Source organism: Nymphalis io, chromosome 28 (genome assembly GCF_905147045.1).
Source record: "Nymphalis io chromosome 28, ilAglIoxx1.1, whole genome shotgun sequence".
Taxonomy (NCBI): domain Eukaryota; kingdom Metazoa; phylum Arthropoda; class Insecta; order Lepidoptera; family Nymphalidae; genus Nymphalis; species Nymphalis io.
The window spans coordinates 5280241-5297750 of NC_065915.1; the positions used below are offsets into that span (position 1 = coordinate 5280241).

Genomic DNA, 17510 nt, shown 5'->3' on the forward strand with positions numbered 1-17510 from the left:
TCTCGAAATCCCGCGAAGTCCCGGCACTGACTTACTTTCGTGTGCTGGGGGGCCTTGAAAAATGTCGAGATTTCCCAAACTCTATTCTGTGTATGCGTTAAATGTTATAATTGTGAGTAAATGTCACAAATCAATTTAACATTTTACGATATTGTTCTGTTATGAGTAATTATATCTAGTATAATAAGTATTGTATATGCTCTATAGTAAATACCTGTCTAGTAAAAGTTTCTTGGTTAGCACAGTTGCCATTAATTTGATCTAACATATGTTTCTTGTGTCTGAAATTACACAGTCACCCTTCAAGCAGTAAAAAAATACTTACTTGGGACTTAGTTAGTAGCATAGAGCTCGTGTAATATAAACATGGCAGATATACCGTAATTTTCACACCCATAAAGCGGTTATCTCCAAAATAGTGTGACTGCATTGTTGGAACAGAATAACCAATAAGTTTCTTGTCGGTTCTTCTCGGTAGAATCTACATCTCGAACCAGGTAAATTAAATTTAATGTTAAATCAAAATGAAAAAAATGCTCGCAAGACTACTTGAATTAAAAAGTGAAGACATCATATTGTTCTATTGTCTCGTCTTGCTACAACAAAATAATACTTCGTTATGGTTTAAAAACATTTATTATTATTGTTTTATCATTTAAATAAAGAAAATTATACTTCTAACAATTGTTAACATTAAAAAAAAATTATAAGCATTGTAAATTATTGTAAAATAAAACTTAATACTAATAAAATTAATGCTTATAAAAACTATTTATTTTACATAGAATATATATTTTAATAATTCCATTAAATTATTGATTTTATTAATAATGCTATTTTAACTCGACTAATCATTGTAATTAATTCCTTGCGTTCTGTGTTTTAAAAATTATTTTTTTAAATATTTATATATATTATAACTTTTTTTATAAGTGGCGTGACACATTAATACGAATACAGAACGTAAGTGTCATTTTGAGTTTCTACCAAAATGGTAGTTTTATTTTTTTTGTATTGAAAACGATTTTGGTAGAAAATTTATATTAACATAGTGATAATGAACTAATTCTAATATTACAGATGCAACATGCTTATGTCAATTTTCGAGCTTATCGGTTGGAAGCAGTGTTGGATAGAGAGGTAAATGTGCGAAAGAGACGGCACGAAGTAGATAGTATAGGTTTCTTATTAGAAAAACTTGGTTTTATATTAGAAATGTAGGTAGAAAATATACTCTTTCTTGTGGCTTTTGGATCTGTTCTCATGCTTAATATTGTAAATTAAGAACGGATATCTTTATTGTGTCCGTAGTTTTTTTTTTTTATAAAAGGCGAAGGCTTTTTTTTAAAGTTTTGTATACATAAACTGTTTTTAAATTTATATAAATATACTTTGTATAATAGTAGTGTACAGATTATAAAAACTTGTTTGCATGTTACCTTTTAGAGATTTATCTTATAAAATGCTAATCTATCACAATTAACGATTATTTTGAAAGTATCAGTCATTCATTATATAATTGAGTTTATAACGTAATGACATAATGGATAATGTTCTTTGCTTAAAGTAACACACAAAGCTTTTAAAATTAAAATGATTACAGAGTATATATATGATTCAGCAAACAAAGCTATATTATGAAATAACTAATTTTCGTCAATGGTTTCCACTGCGTCTTAAGTATTAGGTATTAAAAAGAATATCTATGTCCTTCCTTGGGATTTAAGCTTGCTCTGTAACAAATTTCATCAAAATCGGTTCAGTGCTTTAGCCATGAAATCGCGACACACAGACAGACGGACAGAGTAAATTTCTCATTTATAATATTAGTATACATAAACTAGTTTTATCTATATAAAATATTCTTAGTTACACCAAACAAACGTAAATTTTGCGGCCAATATCACGTTTCATTAAAATTACAAAACAATTTTTAATAATATTGGTAGAATACACATTTGGCAGAATTTCAATGAAATTAGACACATGCAGGTTCCCTCACGATGTTTTCTTTCACCGTCAAGTGGTGGAATAAGCTCCGAACCTTCTCCTCAAAATTGAGAGGAGTCCTTAGCCCAGCAGTGGGACATTAACAGGCTGTTACTGTACTGTTACTGCTTAATAATATTTATGTATATTGGTAGGCTAAAGGATATTTTTTTAAAAATAATAGTACAGTAAGCAACAAACATCCACTTGCTTATACCATCGTTTTAGCAACCTTATATTAACGTTAACACTACTATATATAAAAATATTATTTAAAAAAATTGGTTTGTTTCGCTGCATTCCTCAGCGCCTAAACTAATTGTCCGTTGTGAAATTTGACATAAATTTTTCTTTCAACCGAGCTAAATAGGAACTTTTAAATTTCACTTTTAAAAAATATATATTAAAATCCTTCGTTGTACATATTCAGGTAAGTAAGACGTAAATGACTGATGTCTTCAGAATAATCAAAACAATTTTGACGAAACAAATTTAAAAAATATATATATAATTATATTATGTAATAAAATAACTCGATCGACCAGTAATTTCCTGGCTGACTGGCTGCGTTCAATCAGTAAACTTTCGCACATTCCTCTTCTAAAACATATGCTTATTATATTTGTATATAAATATATGTTTACTTGCATGATTATTGTAAAGATGTATACATATGAAACAGGTAAGCTTAAGGTAAAAGTCATTCATAATAATCGTGATATTGTAAATAGAGGTCATTAGATTGCTTATATGCCTTTTTTTCTTTACCAACGAACACGAAGTTATACTTAAAAATAATTAAACAATTGAAACTCAATATTATACCATGATTGATCGTACTTAAATGTAATATAAACAATATTAATTTAATTAAAAAAGAGCCCCAATAAAACCGATTGATAATTTGATTGCGTAATATTCAAGAACAGGAACAACGTCTATTCGATTTTGATTACGAAAATCACTTTATGATTCACTAATAACAATCGTGGTTGAATGAACGCGACGGAAATAATTTCAATGCGTCACTGACATTTTTACGGATATCGATGAATACTGCCATTAATTTACGGATATACTAATTCTTGTTAAAAAAGTGTTTTGCTATAAAAAATAAAACAAGAAAATATTTATTGGAAAATAACTATAACCTATTCCAATCACGTGAGGAGTAAAAACAAAAAAACTTTGATATTGAATTAACGCAATGTTATTGGTCGAGATCTTGAATAATCTATGATATTCATTATGGATTCGTGGAAAAATGGCGGCGAAGTTTTTTTTTTTTTTTTTTTTTTTTTTTTTTTATAGTAAAGGAAGGCGGACGAGCATATGGGCCACCTGATGGTAAGTGGTCACCAACGCTCTTAGACATTGGCATTGTAAGAAATGTCAACCATCGCTTACATATCCAATGCGCCACCAACCTTGGGAACTAAGATTTTATGTCCCTTGTGCCTGTAATTACACTGGCTCACTCACCCTTCAAACCGGAACACAACAATATCAAGTATTGCTGTTTTGCGGTAGAATATCTGATGAGTGGGTGGTACCTACCCAGACGAGCTTGCACAAAGCCCTACCACCAGTAAATTCGATTTATCTGCAATTCGAAAGTAAAAGTAAAGAGGATATAAGTAGTTAAGTGGAATAATAATAATCTATTATAGCAAATCGTATGGAATATGTAAATCTAAGGTTTGTTTATCTCTACTCCTCCTTCGATCGGAAAAGACTGTTCTCTATCGAACGTAGGACGCTTTTAAATGACAATTCAAAATTTTCATCATTTTTACTATATAATTTTACGTTAACAACGAATTATAAATACTAACAGTAGCACTACATCTGATAATGTAACAATTATTAATAAAATAATAACTCAAGTGACATACATAATTAATATATACTTATTAACTTGTCTTACTTATCGGTTTTCTGAACGCAGCATTAGATTTTTTATATATATGTATATATACTTTAATTCAATCACACTCATTAAGATTTTACATAAACATTTTAAACTAAAAAAAGAAGATTAAAATCGCATTCTCAGACGTAAGAAAAATACATCAGCAAATTTAAAGAAAATGTAATTACACTGTTTATAAGTTTGCAAAATACTTGATATAGCAAAATTACACAATTATTACATGCATGTGGGGAGCATCTTTAAAAATTGTTTAGCATTATTGTACAAATTACTTTTGTATGTGTATTATATAAGTTTGAAAATGTAAAAAGCACACACACATGGAAACATTAAATGCACTTCTGACATAATTTAATTTAATTTCGCTTCTTTTATAGTCGATTCTAATTTCAAATTATATATTTGTATTTTACAGATGCGGTGGCTCCCTAATATCAAGGCGGCACGTGGTCACAGCGGGTCACTGCGTTGCGCGCGCGCAGCCACGTCACGTGCGCGTCACACTTGGCGACTATGTAATTAATTCAGCCGCTGAACCTCTCCCAGCCTACACATTCGGTGTGCGGTCTATTAAGGTACAATTTCTTATTATCTAATTGAAATAATCTTTGTGTACTAATACAGCCGAGATGGCTCAGTGGTTAGAACGCGTGTATGTTAAGCGATGATCATGGGTTCGAATCCGGGCAAATTTCGCTGAAAATTCATGTTCTTAATTTCTGTTTATAATACATCTCGTGCTTGCCGGTGAAAGAAAAATCGTGAGGAAACCTGCATGGGTGTAATTTCACTGAAATTTTGCCACATGTGTATTCCACCAACACGCATTGAAGCAGCGTGATGGAATAAGCCCCAAGCCTTCGCCTCAAAAAAAGGAGAGGAGGCCTTAGCCTTAGTCATTTACAGGCTGTTACTTCACTTTACTTTGTCTACTGCATTTGTTACTCAATAAAATCAGCTTACTAATACTATAGTCAGCATAATGTCCTAACTAATATTATAAATACGAAAAGAATTTTTATAAAATATGTTCCCTCAATGGAATAAAATACCATTGCGAGTTTGAGAAAAACAACTTTTATTTGTTACTGACTGCTCCGCGCAGTTTCACTTGCGCTAAAAGTTAAAGCTCCGCCACCGTAAGTCCTAGCCTGATGTTTTATAATCTGTAACCTTTTTAATAAATGGGCTATCTAACCTGATTGATCTAATACAAGCTGCTTAACGGTGAAGGAAAACATCGTGAGGAAACCTGCATGTGTCTAATTTCATTGAAATTCTGCCACACGTGTATTCTACCGCATTGGAGCAGCGTGGTGGAATAAGCTCCAAAACTTCCTCAAAAGGGAGAGGAGGCCTTAGCCCAGCAGTGGGACATTAACAAGCTGTTACTGTAAGCTGAGAATAGTATATACAAATAAACAAACGAATTCTTCAGCTTTATATATTAGTATTACTGCATACACTTACCATCAGGTGGAGTAGAGTCATTTGCCATCCCGGCGCATGTAAAAAAAAAAACATATAATCGATTCTGAAACAAAATTGTCGTTTCTATATATTCTTATATTATAAATGCGAAAGTAACTCTGTCTGTTACACTTTCACGGCTAAGCTACTGAACCGACTTTGACGAAATTTAACATGAAGCTTCATGCCCAAGAAGGGAGGATGTCGCTCTAATACGCAGACGAAGCCGTGTGCGAAAACTAATTGATAGATATACGAACAAAAAATTGAAAGGTTTTATGACATCATGTGAAAGAGGGAAATTCAATCCAATTCTTATTTTTAGCAAATCTAGGTTCACTTTTATAGATAAAAACCTTGAATCTCTCTATTTCAGGTCCACCCGCTGTTTAAATTTACGCCACAAGCAGATAGGTTCGATGTCGCCGTGCTCACTCTTGACAGAAACGTCCATTATATGCCTCATATTGGTAAAGATCTCATTGAAATCAGCTTTATAGCATTTGGAATGCCTTATATTTCTAGGAAATCATGCTGCATTTTATATTGGCTACATTGTGTCAACCAGAATCTATGGTCGTATACGACTTATAATTTAAAACCTTTATTTTATCAGTTTCATTTTAACGCAAATTTTGTATTAAACTATTTCAGGATTAATATATTTAAAATGAAGAGACAATTAAATCAAAAATTTCAAATTTCATGACATGTTTTGAATAATATTAAAACTATAATTGTTTCAGCTCCAATTTGCCTCCCAGAGCGTGGGTCAGACTTCCTAGGACAGTATGGCTGGGCGGCGGGGTGGGGAGCCCTCAGCCCCGGCTCGAGGCTGCGCCCCCGCACGTTACAGGCCGTGGACGTGCCTGTGTTAGACAATAGAGTGTGTGAGAGGTGGCATCGAGCTAATGGTAGGGGTCTCTTTAATATTATATATATTAAATGAGCCGAAATGGCCCAGTGGCTATATCACCTAGATTTCAAACAAAGATTACGATTTCAAACCCAGACAACTCAGTCAGTTACCGTTCCCTCTTGCTCAGCGCTGACGGAAAACATCGTGAAGATACATGTATCGAAATGCACTAAAATTTTGCCGCGCGTGTATCCACTAAGCCAAATTAGAGCCAACCCTTAAAACAACCGTTCACCTCAAGAGACTTTGCCAAACATTTCTTTCTTTATTTATTTTTAATAATGTCAACAGCCCCAATCGAAACATCACTCTCACACACAAATCATCGTAGAACCAAAATTCATGCGTGTATTCTTCACATTTCAGGTATAAATGTAGTTATATACCCGGAGATGCTCTGCGCGGGGTACCGCGGCGGTGGAAAGGACAGCTGTCAAGGTGACAGCGGAGGCCCGCTCATGCTGGAGCGCGCTGGCAGGTGGTACCTCATTGGTGTTGTATCGGCAGGTTACTCTTGTGCTAGTCGAGGCCAGCCCGGCATCTACCACAGAGTAGCTCACACAGTCGACTGGATATCACACGCGACCACGCTCTCATAACGAAAAAAAACTACCAATTTAGTAGGAATTTATCGTTTCTACCACAGCAAGTGATTTTAACATCTAATTGACTGTTGCATTGGAATTATTTATTGTGAAATTGGCAATTTTTATATTCCTTTTATAAAGGTATATTGAAGTAATGGTTGGATTTTTTTATATGGTAACTTTACAATATGTCAAATTTGTTATCCATGAAATACTTTCGAAATTTAAAAGTAAAAAAAAAATTTGAAAAAAAAATGTCGGTATTAACGTAAAAATGTGATAGTAAAATTTACGAAAAAAAATATAATTTACAGCAATAGAAAATACTCGCGTTATTTCGCAATAATAATTATATAAGCGTTTGTAAATAAATTATTATTTGTAAATAGGTTTTAATAAGAAAACATGTTAAAAGGCCGTCTTAGTTAATATCCAGTTAACCATAATATTATTGTAAATATATTGAAATTGTCAATAAATTAATTATAGCGCTTTAATAAATTATTACACCGACTAAATAATTTTAAATATTTTCTATATTTAAGACTTTTTCCATGTTTTGTAATTAGTTTTAAAACGTCAATGCACTATTTAATGACATTAAGTTAATTAAATATATTTATTGTTAATTTAAAAAACAATTTTTTTTTTTTTATTATTCAACCTATAAAAATATTTAATAATCTTACTTATCGATATATTAAAAGATTTCCTAGCCATTATAGACAGTTAAAAAAAAAACAAAGTTTATTTTTTCAGACAATTTTTTTAATTCAATAAGTAAATATTAATTTCGATTAATTTCCGTTACCAGCCAATAGGGATACTATATTTTTCGACCAATCGCGTCAACATTACGTATAAAGGACGGTAGTGACGCTTCAAAGCAGCTGCTGAAATGTCAACTTCTCCTATCGTATCCTCTATTATTTCACGCCAATGCTGAGAGTGACCACGTGACATCAAATCTCTGTGAAAATAAATTGTTAGGTATTTAAACTTGTAAATATATAAGATCTTTTTTTAAGTGATATATATAGGCGGTCTATTTATATCTATGGTTAAAGAATGTTGACAATTTTGTCATAGTTTGTATTGATTTATTTATAGTGAATTTTATTTACCACAAAATAATAGAAATAGAACGTATTCTAAGTTCAAAATGTTCAATTAAAAATAATAAAGAACCTTTTGTCTTTAAAACTAATCTGACCCCATATTGAGCTTGTACAGAGCTTGTACTATGGAAACTAGACAACTGATATACTACATATACTACTTTCCTTTCGTAAATACGTACTTATACAGATAATTACAATAGCCAGACTGTACAAAGACCTCTCAATAAGATACTTTGATAAAGCGTCGCAACACGCTAACCCGCTCATCTCTAAGGCGTGCATGTATAGCCCCTTAGAACTACCAAAAAGGACCCGTAGGCGACCTAACTCAACCACGTCCTACTCGATCCAGTCGATAGACTCACCGCTGCCAACATGCACTTGTTAGGGAACACAAACGACACACACCGACCCCGCCGGTGGGGTCGACGACCCTCTTACGTTACGTCCCGTCAACGCTTAGGCGTATGACGGCGCTTATAATGCACACGTCCCTCCCTCCCGATTTCAACGGAGTCCTAAGCCGAGGTCCGGCCTCACAGGAGGCACCCTTAGGACGCCCGTCTCTCTTGAGTCCAGTGTGGCTCCCAACATCCGGCTGAGTTCAACTCGCCCATCCCGCCCGGTGACGCTGTAGAGGCCAGTAAGGCCAACAGTACTAGACAATCAGAAAAAAAAAACAAAAAAAAAACAGATAATTACACCCAGACTCAGGACAAACAGACATTTAATAACGTACGTTAATAATGAAATGATCGCCTTTTAATACCGTTTCGAAATCGGTGGTAAACAAATATAATCCAGCTGAGTTTCTTTCGCAAGTTCGTCTCATGTCTGAGGTGTTTCTTTCCGAACCGGTGATAGACTTTTAACAATCGATAAGTAAGTTATGAAGGATATAATGATGATATCATTATAATATTGGTCTGTATATATGTCACTGAACTCCTGGCTGAACGGCTGGACTGATTTTTATTTTTCGAGAGCGTCCCTGGATAGTTCCAAATGGACTGAGTAGGTGGCGTTGCGACGCAGGAATTCAATTTTAGTAAAATACTTATTTCACACAGACGAAATCCGAATGGACGGCTAGTATTGAATAAAAATTGTGATTTTGTCTAACTAAAATCGAGTTAATTTTGGGATTGCATTTGAAATTCGCATCTCGAATTTGGGGTTGATAAGGTTTTTTTTATATAGAGACGCGTAGTTTTTTTTTATATAAGTTCATACTCATATTAAAATAACTAAATTTGAAATGTGAGTTTCAAATGCAAACCCTTTTTTTAAATAATATGTATCAAAAGAATTCAATTTTACTAACTTTAATATTCTCCCAGCGGCTTTAGATCCGTAAATATCACACCTATTAAGATATATAGTGGGGGGTAAAGCATCTTTAACATTACGATGACCAAACACAGCCGCTTTACAAAGGGCTTCGAAGAGTTGATGTTGCAGGAAGCTGCTCAGGAAATACCTTAAAAAAAAAACGTATTTAACAATATTTTTGTACTCACAATATTACAAATAAAATATGTTGTCCTGCTTTTTTTATATACAATTGAAATGGCGATCAGTTAAATGATATAGAAGTCCGTGAATCCCGAAGCCTTGGGTTTAAGCTCCAGGTCGGATCAATAAAAAGTTATTGGGCTTTTCTGTCGAAGAATCTCATTAGTAGCCCGGAGTTTGAAAGATGGATGTGTGTACACTCCCCATGCCTCCGAAAGCACGTCGTGTCGATTCGCCGTTCTGTCATATAATGAGAGTGAGGGAATATAGAGTGCACCTATGTTTGCGCCACACTTGTGCCTTATAATACCGCCGTGGCCGAAATCGATCAGGATATCGTATTTTGTCTTTAGGTACCTAGTATTTCCTATATTACTCAGCAGTATTCAAAAAATAAGCTTATATATTATAATATTAGACACAGCTATTTTAAAAGTCTTTAATCATTCATATCTTCCATCAGACACTGGTGATAGGTCTTTGTGCAAGCTCATCTGGGTAGGTACCACCCACTCATCAGATATTCTACCGCAAAACAGCAGTACTCGGTATTGTTGTGTTCCGGTTTTAAGGGTGAGTGAGCCAGTGTAATTACAGGCACAAGGAACATAACATCTTAGTTCCCAAGGTTGGTGGCGCATTGGCGATGTAACCTATGGTTAACATTTCTTACAATGCCAATGTCTATGGGCGTTGGTGACCACTTACCATCAGGTGGCCCATAAGCTCGTCCAGCTACCTATACTATAAAAAATAAACAAGATAAAATATATAGACGACTTTAGATTTAGATAAGTAGCTTTACTTATTTATATTATATTATTCCTGTCACTTACCGTATATACGGTGTATTATCTGGTACATGAAATTTAGCTCCAATATCGAAATACTCCTCGCCCCTAACCCCATTTGGTGCTATACCTTGAATATCTTGAGCTAATATCCAAAACTCTTCGTTCAAAGAATCTTTTTCAACACTCCCTTCAAAATATCTCCATCTGTATTCGTCCATGAGAAGCGAAAATGGTATTTGTGGTAGTTTATTTAGAGCTTGTTTTAGAATGAGGATATCGTCTGTAGTCACTTGATGAGATTTATCAAAATGATTATATTTTATACCAGAGTCATCTATATCGTTATTGATATCAAATGTTTGACCGTCTTCATAATCAAACTCATCTATATATTTTCTATGTAAGCCTGATGTTTCCTTCGTTATGTAACTTTCGTCTGCGTGTGGGTCTCTTGTATTGTAAAGTTCGGAATCGTTTATGAGACGAATTCTATGTAAGTGTTGAGGGGTCATAACAGCATACATTATCGTATCGCCAATCGTTTCTTGTAGCGCTGAGTTCGCTTGCTGAGAGATTAAATTATAAAAACAATTAATAGAAAAAAAGGTTTTATATTTTTGTTGCAATTTTTTATAAAAGATATGAGTATTTTGTGATGATGTTTTAATTGATAAAATACAATTAAAAATCTTACCCTAAATAATCCTGGCTGGTTCTTGTACGCCATATAGTATTGTATATGACCCATTTCGTGATGTATTACATGAAAATCTTCAAACGACACTCCAGAACAGTAAAGAAGTCTAAAATATTAATTTAAAAATTCTTATAATTATGGAAATACTTTAGTGTTAATTGTATCAAAACAAAATTGATGATGATGATAATAATATCCTTCAGATTAAGTTGTAATAGCTGTCTCCTTTTTTTGCCTGTCTATTTCTTCTCTATTGCCTCTCTATTTCCTCATAGTCCATCATCATCATATTCCAACTGGGTGGCAATTCGACACGATGTTATTTAGGCACAGGAAAGGCTTTATCATATTAGCATAGGTTTATTAACACTGCCAACTTCCAAACCCTGGGCCAATGTTTTTGACCAACAAAAAAAAAATGAACTAATATGAACGAGTCGAGTCAGGCTTACCTAACATCGTCGCTTTCAAACATGTCCGCCGCTGTGCCATGACATCGCGCCAAACTATGATTGTCTCGTGAAAATACAGACTTCTGCCAAAATTTCTCAGTCATTGGAGGAAGGCCTAACGATACATAAAAATCTTCAGCGCGCTTAACCTAAAACAATACGTAATTATGTCGTGATTGATTTTAATTATATCAAATTATAAGATTCGTTTTAAATAGTAGCAAAAATGTTGGAGTATTTCGTAGAGAAGCTAACATTATAAGTGATAATATGATGGGCTTATTCATCATGCTTCTTATTTCCTCTTGGTGAGAAATATTGTACCTTATTCCCCAATGCTCCAGCATGGTTGGTAATTAAATTAAATTTACATATCGAAAGGTAAAAAGTATCAAATTTTATGTCTTATTTTGCTATAGTTTTCATCACAATCAATGACTAGGTGTCATCAAACAACAAAACTCACCATATCTTTAACAGTCCAGTTTAAATTTTTCATCCTATCATCTAAATTTATATCATTCGGCAGAATCATATCAACTAATGGTTCCCAATTTTGTGACCATAAATTCCCTAAAAAGAATTAAATTTGTTAAGCAAATGTAAAATCTTAAAAAAATAGTAAATTGCCTATAATAAGACAAGTAACTATTGACAATATCTTTCATAAGATGGTAGTGACAGTCCGCCACAAGGCTACATAAGAGTAAGTAGATGAATAGTATATAGTTGAATAAACTGAGGGACAAGTAGTAACAATAACACAAAGTTATAATAATAATGTCCTCCAGACCGATATCGGCCACGGCGGCCAATGTCAAGAGAGATTAGCCAACTATGCAGGAGAGAAGTGCACAAATGTGTGCGCAAACACAGGTGCACTCTTTCTTCCCTCACTGTCATAATCCGATGGGACGGCAATCCGACATGACCGGAAAAAGTTCAGGCGCAGGACCAACGGCTTTACGTCCTTTCCGAGGCACGGGAGTGTACACACTTCCTGCCACAAAGTTAAACCGTTATTATTAAAATCTTAATTATGTAAAAGTTATCTGGTACGAGATATAGACTATCAAACACAACCAATTTTACTGACTCTGAAACTGATTGGTGCTTTCAAATCAGTGAAACACATTTTTTATCAATTACATAAATCGAGAGATTTATGTTTACTATTGAAAAGCAGACGAGCAAATTTTCCTATGAGTCGGTTTCAACCAAAGCTTCTGGCACAGCAAGCTGTATGAACTACTCCCGACACTGTCGATGTGACACCAAACTCCTCAAAACAGGGACCGAATTCTACTAATCTATAACGATTACGATACTGTCCCGATTCAATTCCAATCCAACTTTGACTATTCTATATTTATTCGCTTCGGAACCGAAGCGATATGATGTTAACATATACTGTTATGTCAAAACCAAACTTAATTGTTAACTTTTATGTCAATTGTCGATAATTAAATTAAAGAATAGGAAAACGGATAAACGGCAACGTTCACACTTCGATTCGATTGCGATAAAGTGACAATTTGTTAGTAGAATTGGCCCCCTAGTCACAAAAATATTTATGACGGCAAAATAAATGTGACACATACCCAGGACAGATCAGCATACCCTTATCATTGCTATACAATTCTATATCACTAGTTTTTTGTACATTTCGTTTATTTAATAAACTTTTTATAAATATATATCTTAATTGTAACATAAAATGTAAAGGTCTCCATATTGTTAATATTTAAAAAAAAAGTAATATAAATAAATAATATAAGAAACTCTACCAAGTAAATGTGCGGGAATCGGTCCAGTTTCTGGTACAATATCTCCGTATTCCCGTCTGAGATAAAACCTCACGACGCCATGGAGTAGTGCGTACAATGGTTTGATGTCTTTGTATAAGCTATAACTAAGCTCTCGTAAGTTGGGTATCTCCAATTCATCACGCCAAGATGCTCCAATATCAGTGTAACCTGCATTTATAGAAGTTATAATAAAATATATACTTAGTGGTTTCCTTCCTGCCGCGCAGAGTTGCTAATATTTAGAGCGATCAAATTTAATATTTAAAATTTCGTATGAAATAAAATCTGATGAAATATTAATATTCATAGAACGATATTTATGGTGTTTGGAATAACTTATTTATACATATACATAACATAAATAAAATGGAAGTGTCTGTCTGTGATTTAAACCAAACCAAAACAGCCATTTTTTACCTGAGAGTCGCATATAAATAATCTTTAATCAAATTAAACTAAATTCCAAACTAAAATATATAATTATACTAGTTGATCAGCGCGGTTGCTTCCGCGTTAAACTTTCCTACGTAGCGGGCTCTTAAATAGCATATAACCTCAAATATTGGGCTATCAAATGCAAAATAAATTTATCAAATCCTACTTATAGTTAGTGAGTTTAGTGTGTTCAAAAAACAAACAAAATCTTCAACTTTATTGTATATATATATCAAAATGAGAATCATTATACCATTTCTTCTTGCACCATTATTTTCAACATTAATCAATTTCTCATACGGCTCCTTCATCAATCGCATTTTTTCCCTCCAAACTAACCACACCCATTCCAATATTTCTGGTTCTCTCGAATGTTCCATAACATTCTCGAAATCTTCTTCTCCTTTCAAACATATTCCACTTTCTTTTAAGTCATTCGCAGCTATTTTAGCGGCAAAAGGAACAGATTTCTCATCCAATTTCAAGTAATATTTTATATAAAAAATATATTTTCTAATGGCATTTTCTAAAATTGTAATATTGATTTTTGTGCTTTGTTCATTATGGGGTATACACACAACTGCTTTGTAATAAATTGATTGTAACTTGTCATATAATTTACTAATTTCTCTGCAAAAAAAATAAATATTTACATATTTAAAAACAAAGAAGTAACGAATAAAGTCATATATTTTTATTCAAAACATCCCACAAGTAATAAAAGTTATAATATATAAACCACGTGAAATAAAAAAAAAGATAAACGCATTATAGGACATTAAAATATCACAGAATAATAGCTAATTACAGCTCCAAGTATATCCAAAAGAAATTACAGTCAATACTAAATTAAATTTAAATAAAAAAACTAGGACTTTTATTTAGTGCCAGGGCTTTGTGTCCTTACCAAATATTCTACCGCCAAACAGCAATATATTTTATTCCGGTTTGAACTGTAAGTGACTGTAACTACCGGCCCAAGAGACTTTCAGTTTCCAATGCTGTTGGCTTATTGACAATGTAAGGGATGATTAATATTTCTTACAATCCCTTCCAATCACTGTGGTGACCCATAGAAATTTAACGGGCCGGTTGGCGTGGTAGATACTTGCCTTTCACGCCGAAGGTTGTGGGTTCGATTCCAACCCAGGACAGACATTTGTGTGGATAAACATGTCTGTTTGTCCTGAGTCTGGGTGTAATTGTCTATATAAGTATGTATTTACAAAAGAAAAGTAGTATATGTAGTACATCAGTTGTCTGGTTTCCATAGTACAAGCTCTGCCTAATTTGGGATCAGATGGCCGTGTGTGAATAATGTCCCACGATATTATATTTTATCATAAAGTGACCTATTTTTATTTATTCCGTTCCCAAAACTGGATACAAATAAATTAGGTGGTACGTACATATAAATAAAAATAAGAATTAAATTATTTATTGTGTCCTACTAGATGCAAACACAGCATGCAAAAAAATATATATTATAATTATATATAAATAAAAAGATAGAATGCACCAATGTCCAATCTATTAAAACATTTTTCTTACATCATTAAATTTATTAAGTCACTATAAATTTTATTGTAAATTTTTCCCATAAAGAATGCATTTACTGCTACGGCGACACTCAGTGAGCGAGCAATTAAAACGAAGTACCGGTAGTGTTGAGATGTTAAACGTCATAGTATGAACAGTTATCATAACAATATACTGTTGGAGAACCAGCTAATGAGAATTTGTTTAAAGAAAAAAAAATTTAGCCCGGGACTCGGGACTTGGATCCTTTTCTGCAAATTTTTAAGCTAGAATCCAACACAACATTCTACCAACACATACTAGAAGTAATTCACTGTCTACGTACATAAATTTTACTTAAAAACCATTATATACATTTATACTTTAAAGATTACCCCGATTGTATGAGATTACTTACCTAGCTTCCTTATAAACGAATTTCGGTCCTCTACAGAAAAGATACGCTTGTCGTTCTTGATTTAAATTCAGCACGTGTTTTTCGTGAAAAATCCCCAATTTTTCACATTCTCTGTGTTGCCAGGAAAGCAACTTTTGTTGGTGAACAGCTGTCTTGCTTGACAGTGCTGGGTTGCCAGGGTTAAGTGAAGATTGCCATGCAATATCAGCGCCGATTGCATTGAATTTGACTACAGCTTCATTGATATCTTTAAATAATTCATCAACATTGTTTTCGCAAGAATATGTATTGAAGAACAGAATTAAAATCAAAACGACTGCCATTTTTTAACTATTCAAGCGAGATCATCGTTTATGTCTTATTTAGTTTTCTGAAACAAAAACGGAATATTAACGATACAATGACAGTCTCACAAAAGACAATTTTCTGCGAAAACCTTGATAGTATAAATAAATATCCAAACAAATAAATAAAATTAAATTATAGTATGTCTTTTAATTTCAAATAACTGCCTCTTTCTATATAAATATGGCTATTTGCGATTTACCAAAACAAAACACTATTAATATTCTGAGTCGGTCTGTCCGTTTGTCCGAGGTAATATACAAGGCTGCAAAAATTACTAATGCAAATAATTTGACGATCCGGTTGGCGTGGTTGATGGATGCTTGCCTTTCACGCCGAAGGTTGTGAGGTTAATTCCCACCCAGGACAGACATTTGTGTGCATGAACATGTATGTTTGTCCTGATTCTGGGTGTAATTATCTATATAAGTATGTATTTACAAAAGAAAAATCGTATATGTTGTATATCAGTTGTCTGGTTTCCATAATACAAGCTCTGTAAAAGCTTAGTTTGGGATCAGATGGCTATGTGTGAAAAATGTCCCTGGATATTATTATTATTATTAATTATTATAAGAATATTCCGAGGTACTGTTTAGACTTTATTTCATCAACTTAAAGTTCACATACGTATCGTGGTTTCTCCTTTGTTTTATGCATAACATATATCTAATACAAATAAATAAAATTGAGGTTTATGTCTATGATTTGAAAATAACTGCCTCTTTTCAAATGGATTTATTTTGGAGTTTTGTTTTTTATAGAATAGAAAGGCGGACGAGCATATGTGCCACCTGATGGTAAGTGACATTTTATATGGTATTGACATTGGCATTGTAAGAAATGTTAACCATCGCTTACATCAGCAATGCGCCACCAACCTTGGGAACTAAGATGTTATGTCCCTAGTTCGTGTAATTACACTGACTCACTCACCCTTAAAACCGGAACACAACAATGCCAAGTACTGCTGTTTTGCGGTAGAATATCTGATGAGAATACCTACCCAGATGAGCTTGCACAAAGCCCTACCACCAGTAGGTCCCATTTAAATATAAAACCGAAAGGAATCGGGTGTAATTTGCGTTAACCGGTTATTATCCTATCAATTGCTTATCATATACTTATCAGCGAGTGTCAAGATTTCGCCCCTGAAAAGCTTTTATTAAAACACTCATCCATTTATCTAACAGAACACTACATAAATCTGATTAGCATTTTCGGTGAATGTATTGATTTTCGATCGCTGTTATTGAAAATGTAAGCTTTATTTTATGTGTTGATTAATTGAGAATGCAAATGCAATGGTCTGTTCTTTTCTTTCTAATGTCAAAACAATATTGAGAGAAAGAGAGAAATTGTTTTTTAAATACACGAGCTAAACAAGATTTCTAAGTACGATAATATTTATGCTGAAATATTTATTATGATCGTTAGAAATTATCAATATCATTTCATATTATAAAACAAAGTGCGCCGCCGCTTCTGTCTGTACGCGATAAGCTCATA

The 17510-nt window shown here is 33.4% G+C and overlaps 2 protein-coding genes across 2 annotated transcripts in view; one reads left to right on the top strand and one right to left on the bottom strand.

Annotated features, from left to right (window-relative positions):
* The window catches only part of LOC126779071 (uncharacterized), a 50949-nt gene extending 43793 nt beyond the window's left edge, over positions 1-7156 (top strand). The window contains exons 4-7 of the mRNA XM_050502885.1: positions 4338-4497; positions 5769-5862; positions 6139-6306; positions 6678-7156. Of these exons, the coding sequence (XP_050358842.1) occupies positions 4338-4497; positions 5769-5862; positions 6139-6306; positions 6678-6910 (655 nt within the window). The 3' untranslated portion in view covers positions 6911-7156. The remainder of the gene's footprint in view (positions 1-4337; positions 4498-5768; positions 5863-6138; positions 6307-6677) is intronic.
* Positions 7157-7705: 549 nt separating this feature from the next.
* Positions 7706-16000, bottom strand: LOC126779067 (angiotensin-converting enzyme-like). Its single transcript, XM_050502879.1, has 9 exons — positions 15657-16000; positions 13974-14350; positions 13265-13453; positions 11944-12050; positions 11478-11626; positions 11023-11131; positions 10371-10894; positions 9344-9499; positions 7706-7868 (listed from the first exon to the last, which is right to left on the bottom strand). The coding sequence occupies exons 1-9, from the start codon at positions 15977-15979 to the stop codon at positions 7706-7708; spliced, it is 2097 nt and encodes a 698-aa protein (XP_050358836.1). The 5' UTR covers positions 15980-16000.
* Positions 16001-17510: the final 1510 nt, after the last annotated feature.

Bases quoted from the DNA above. Each gene is read 5' to 3' on its own strand.
- LOC126779067 (XM_050502879.1), bottom strand. From the start codon at position 15,979: ATGGCAGTCGTTTTGATTTTAATTCTGTTCTTCAATACATATTCTTGC. The intron at 13,454-13,973 runs GTATAATGATTC...CTATAAATGCAG, and splicing joins TAATGGTGCAAGAAGAAATG to GTTACACTGATATTGGAGCA. The intron at 7,869-9,343 runs GTTAGTAAAATT...TTATTTTCACAG, and splicing joins GCCGCTGGGAGAATATTAAA to AGATTTGATGTCACGTGGTC.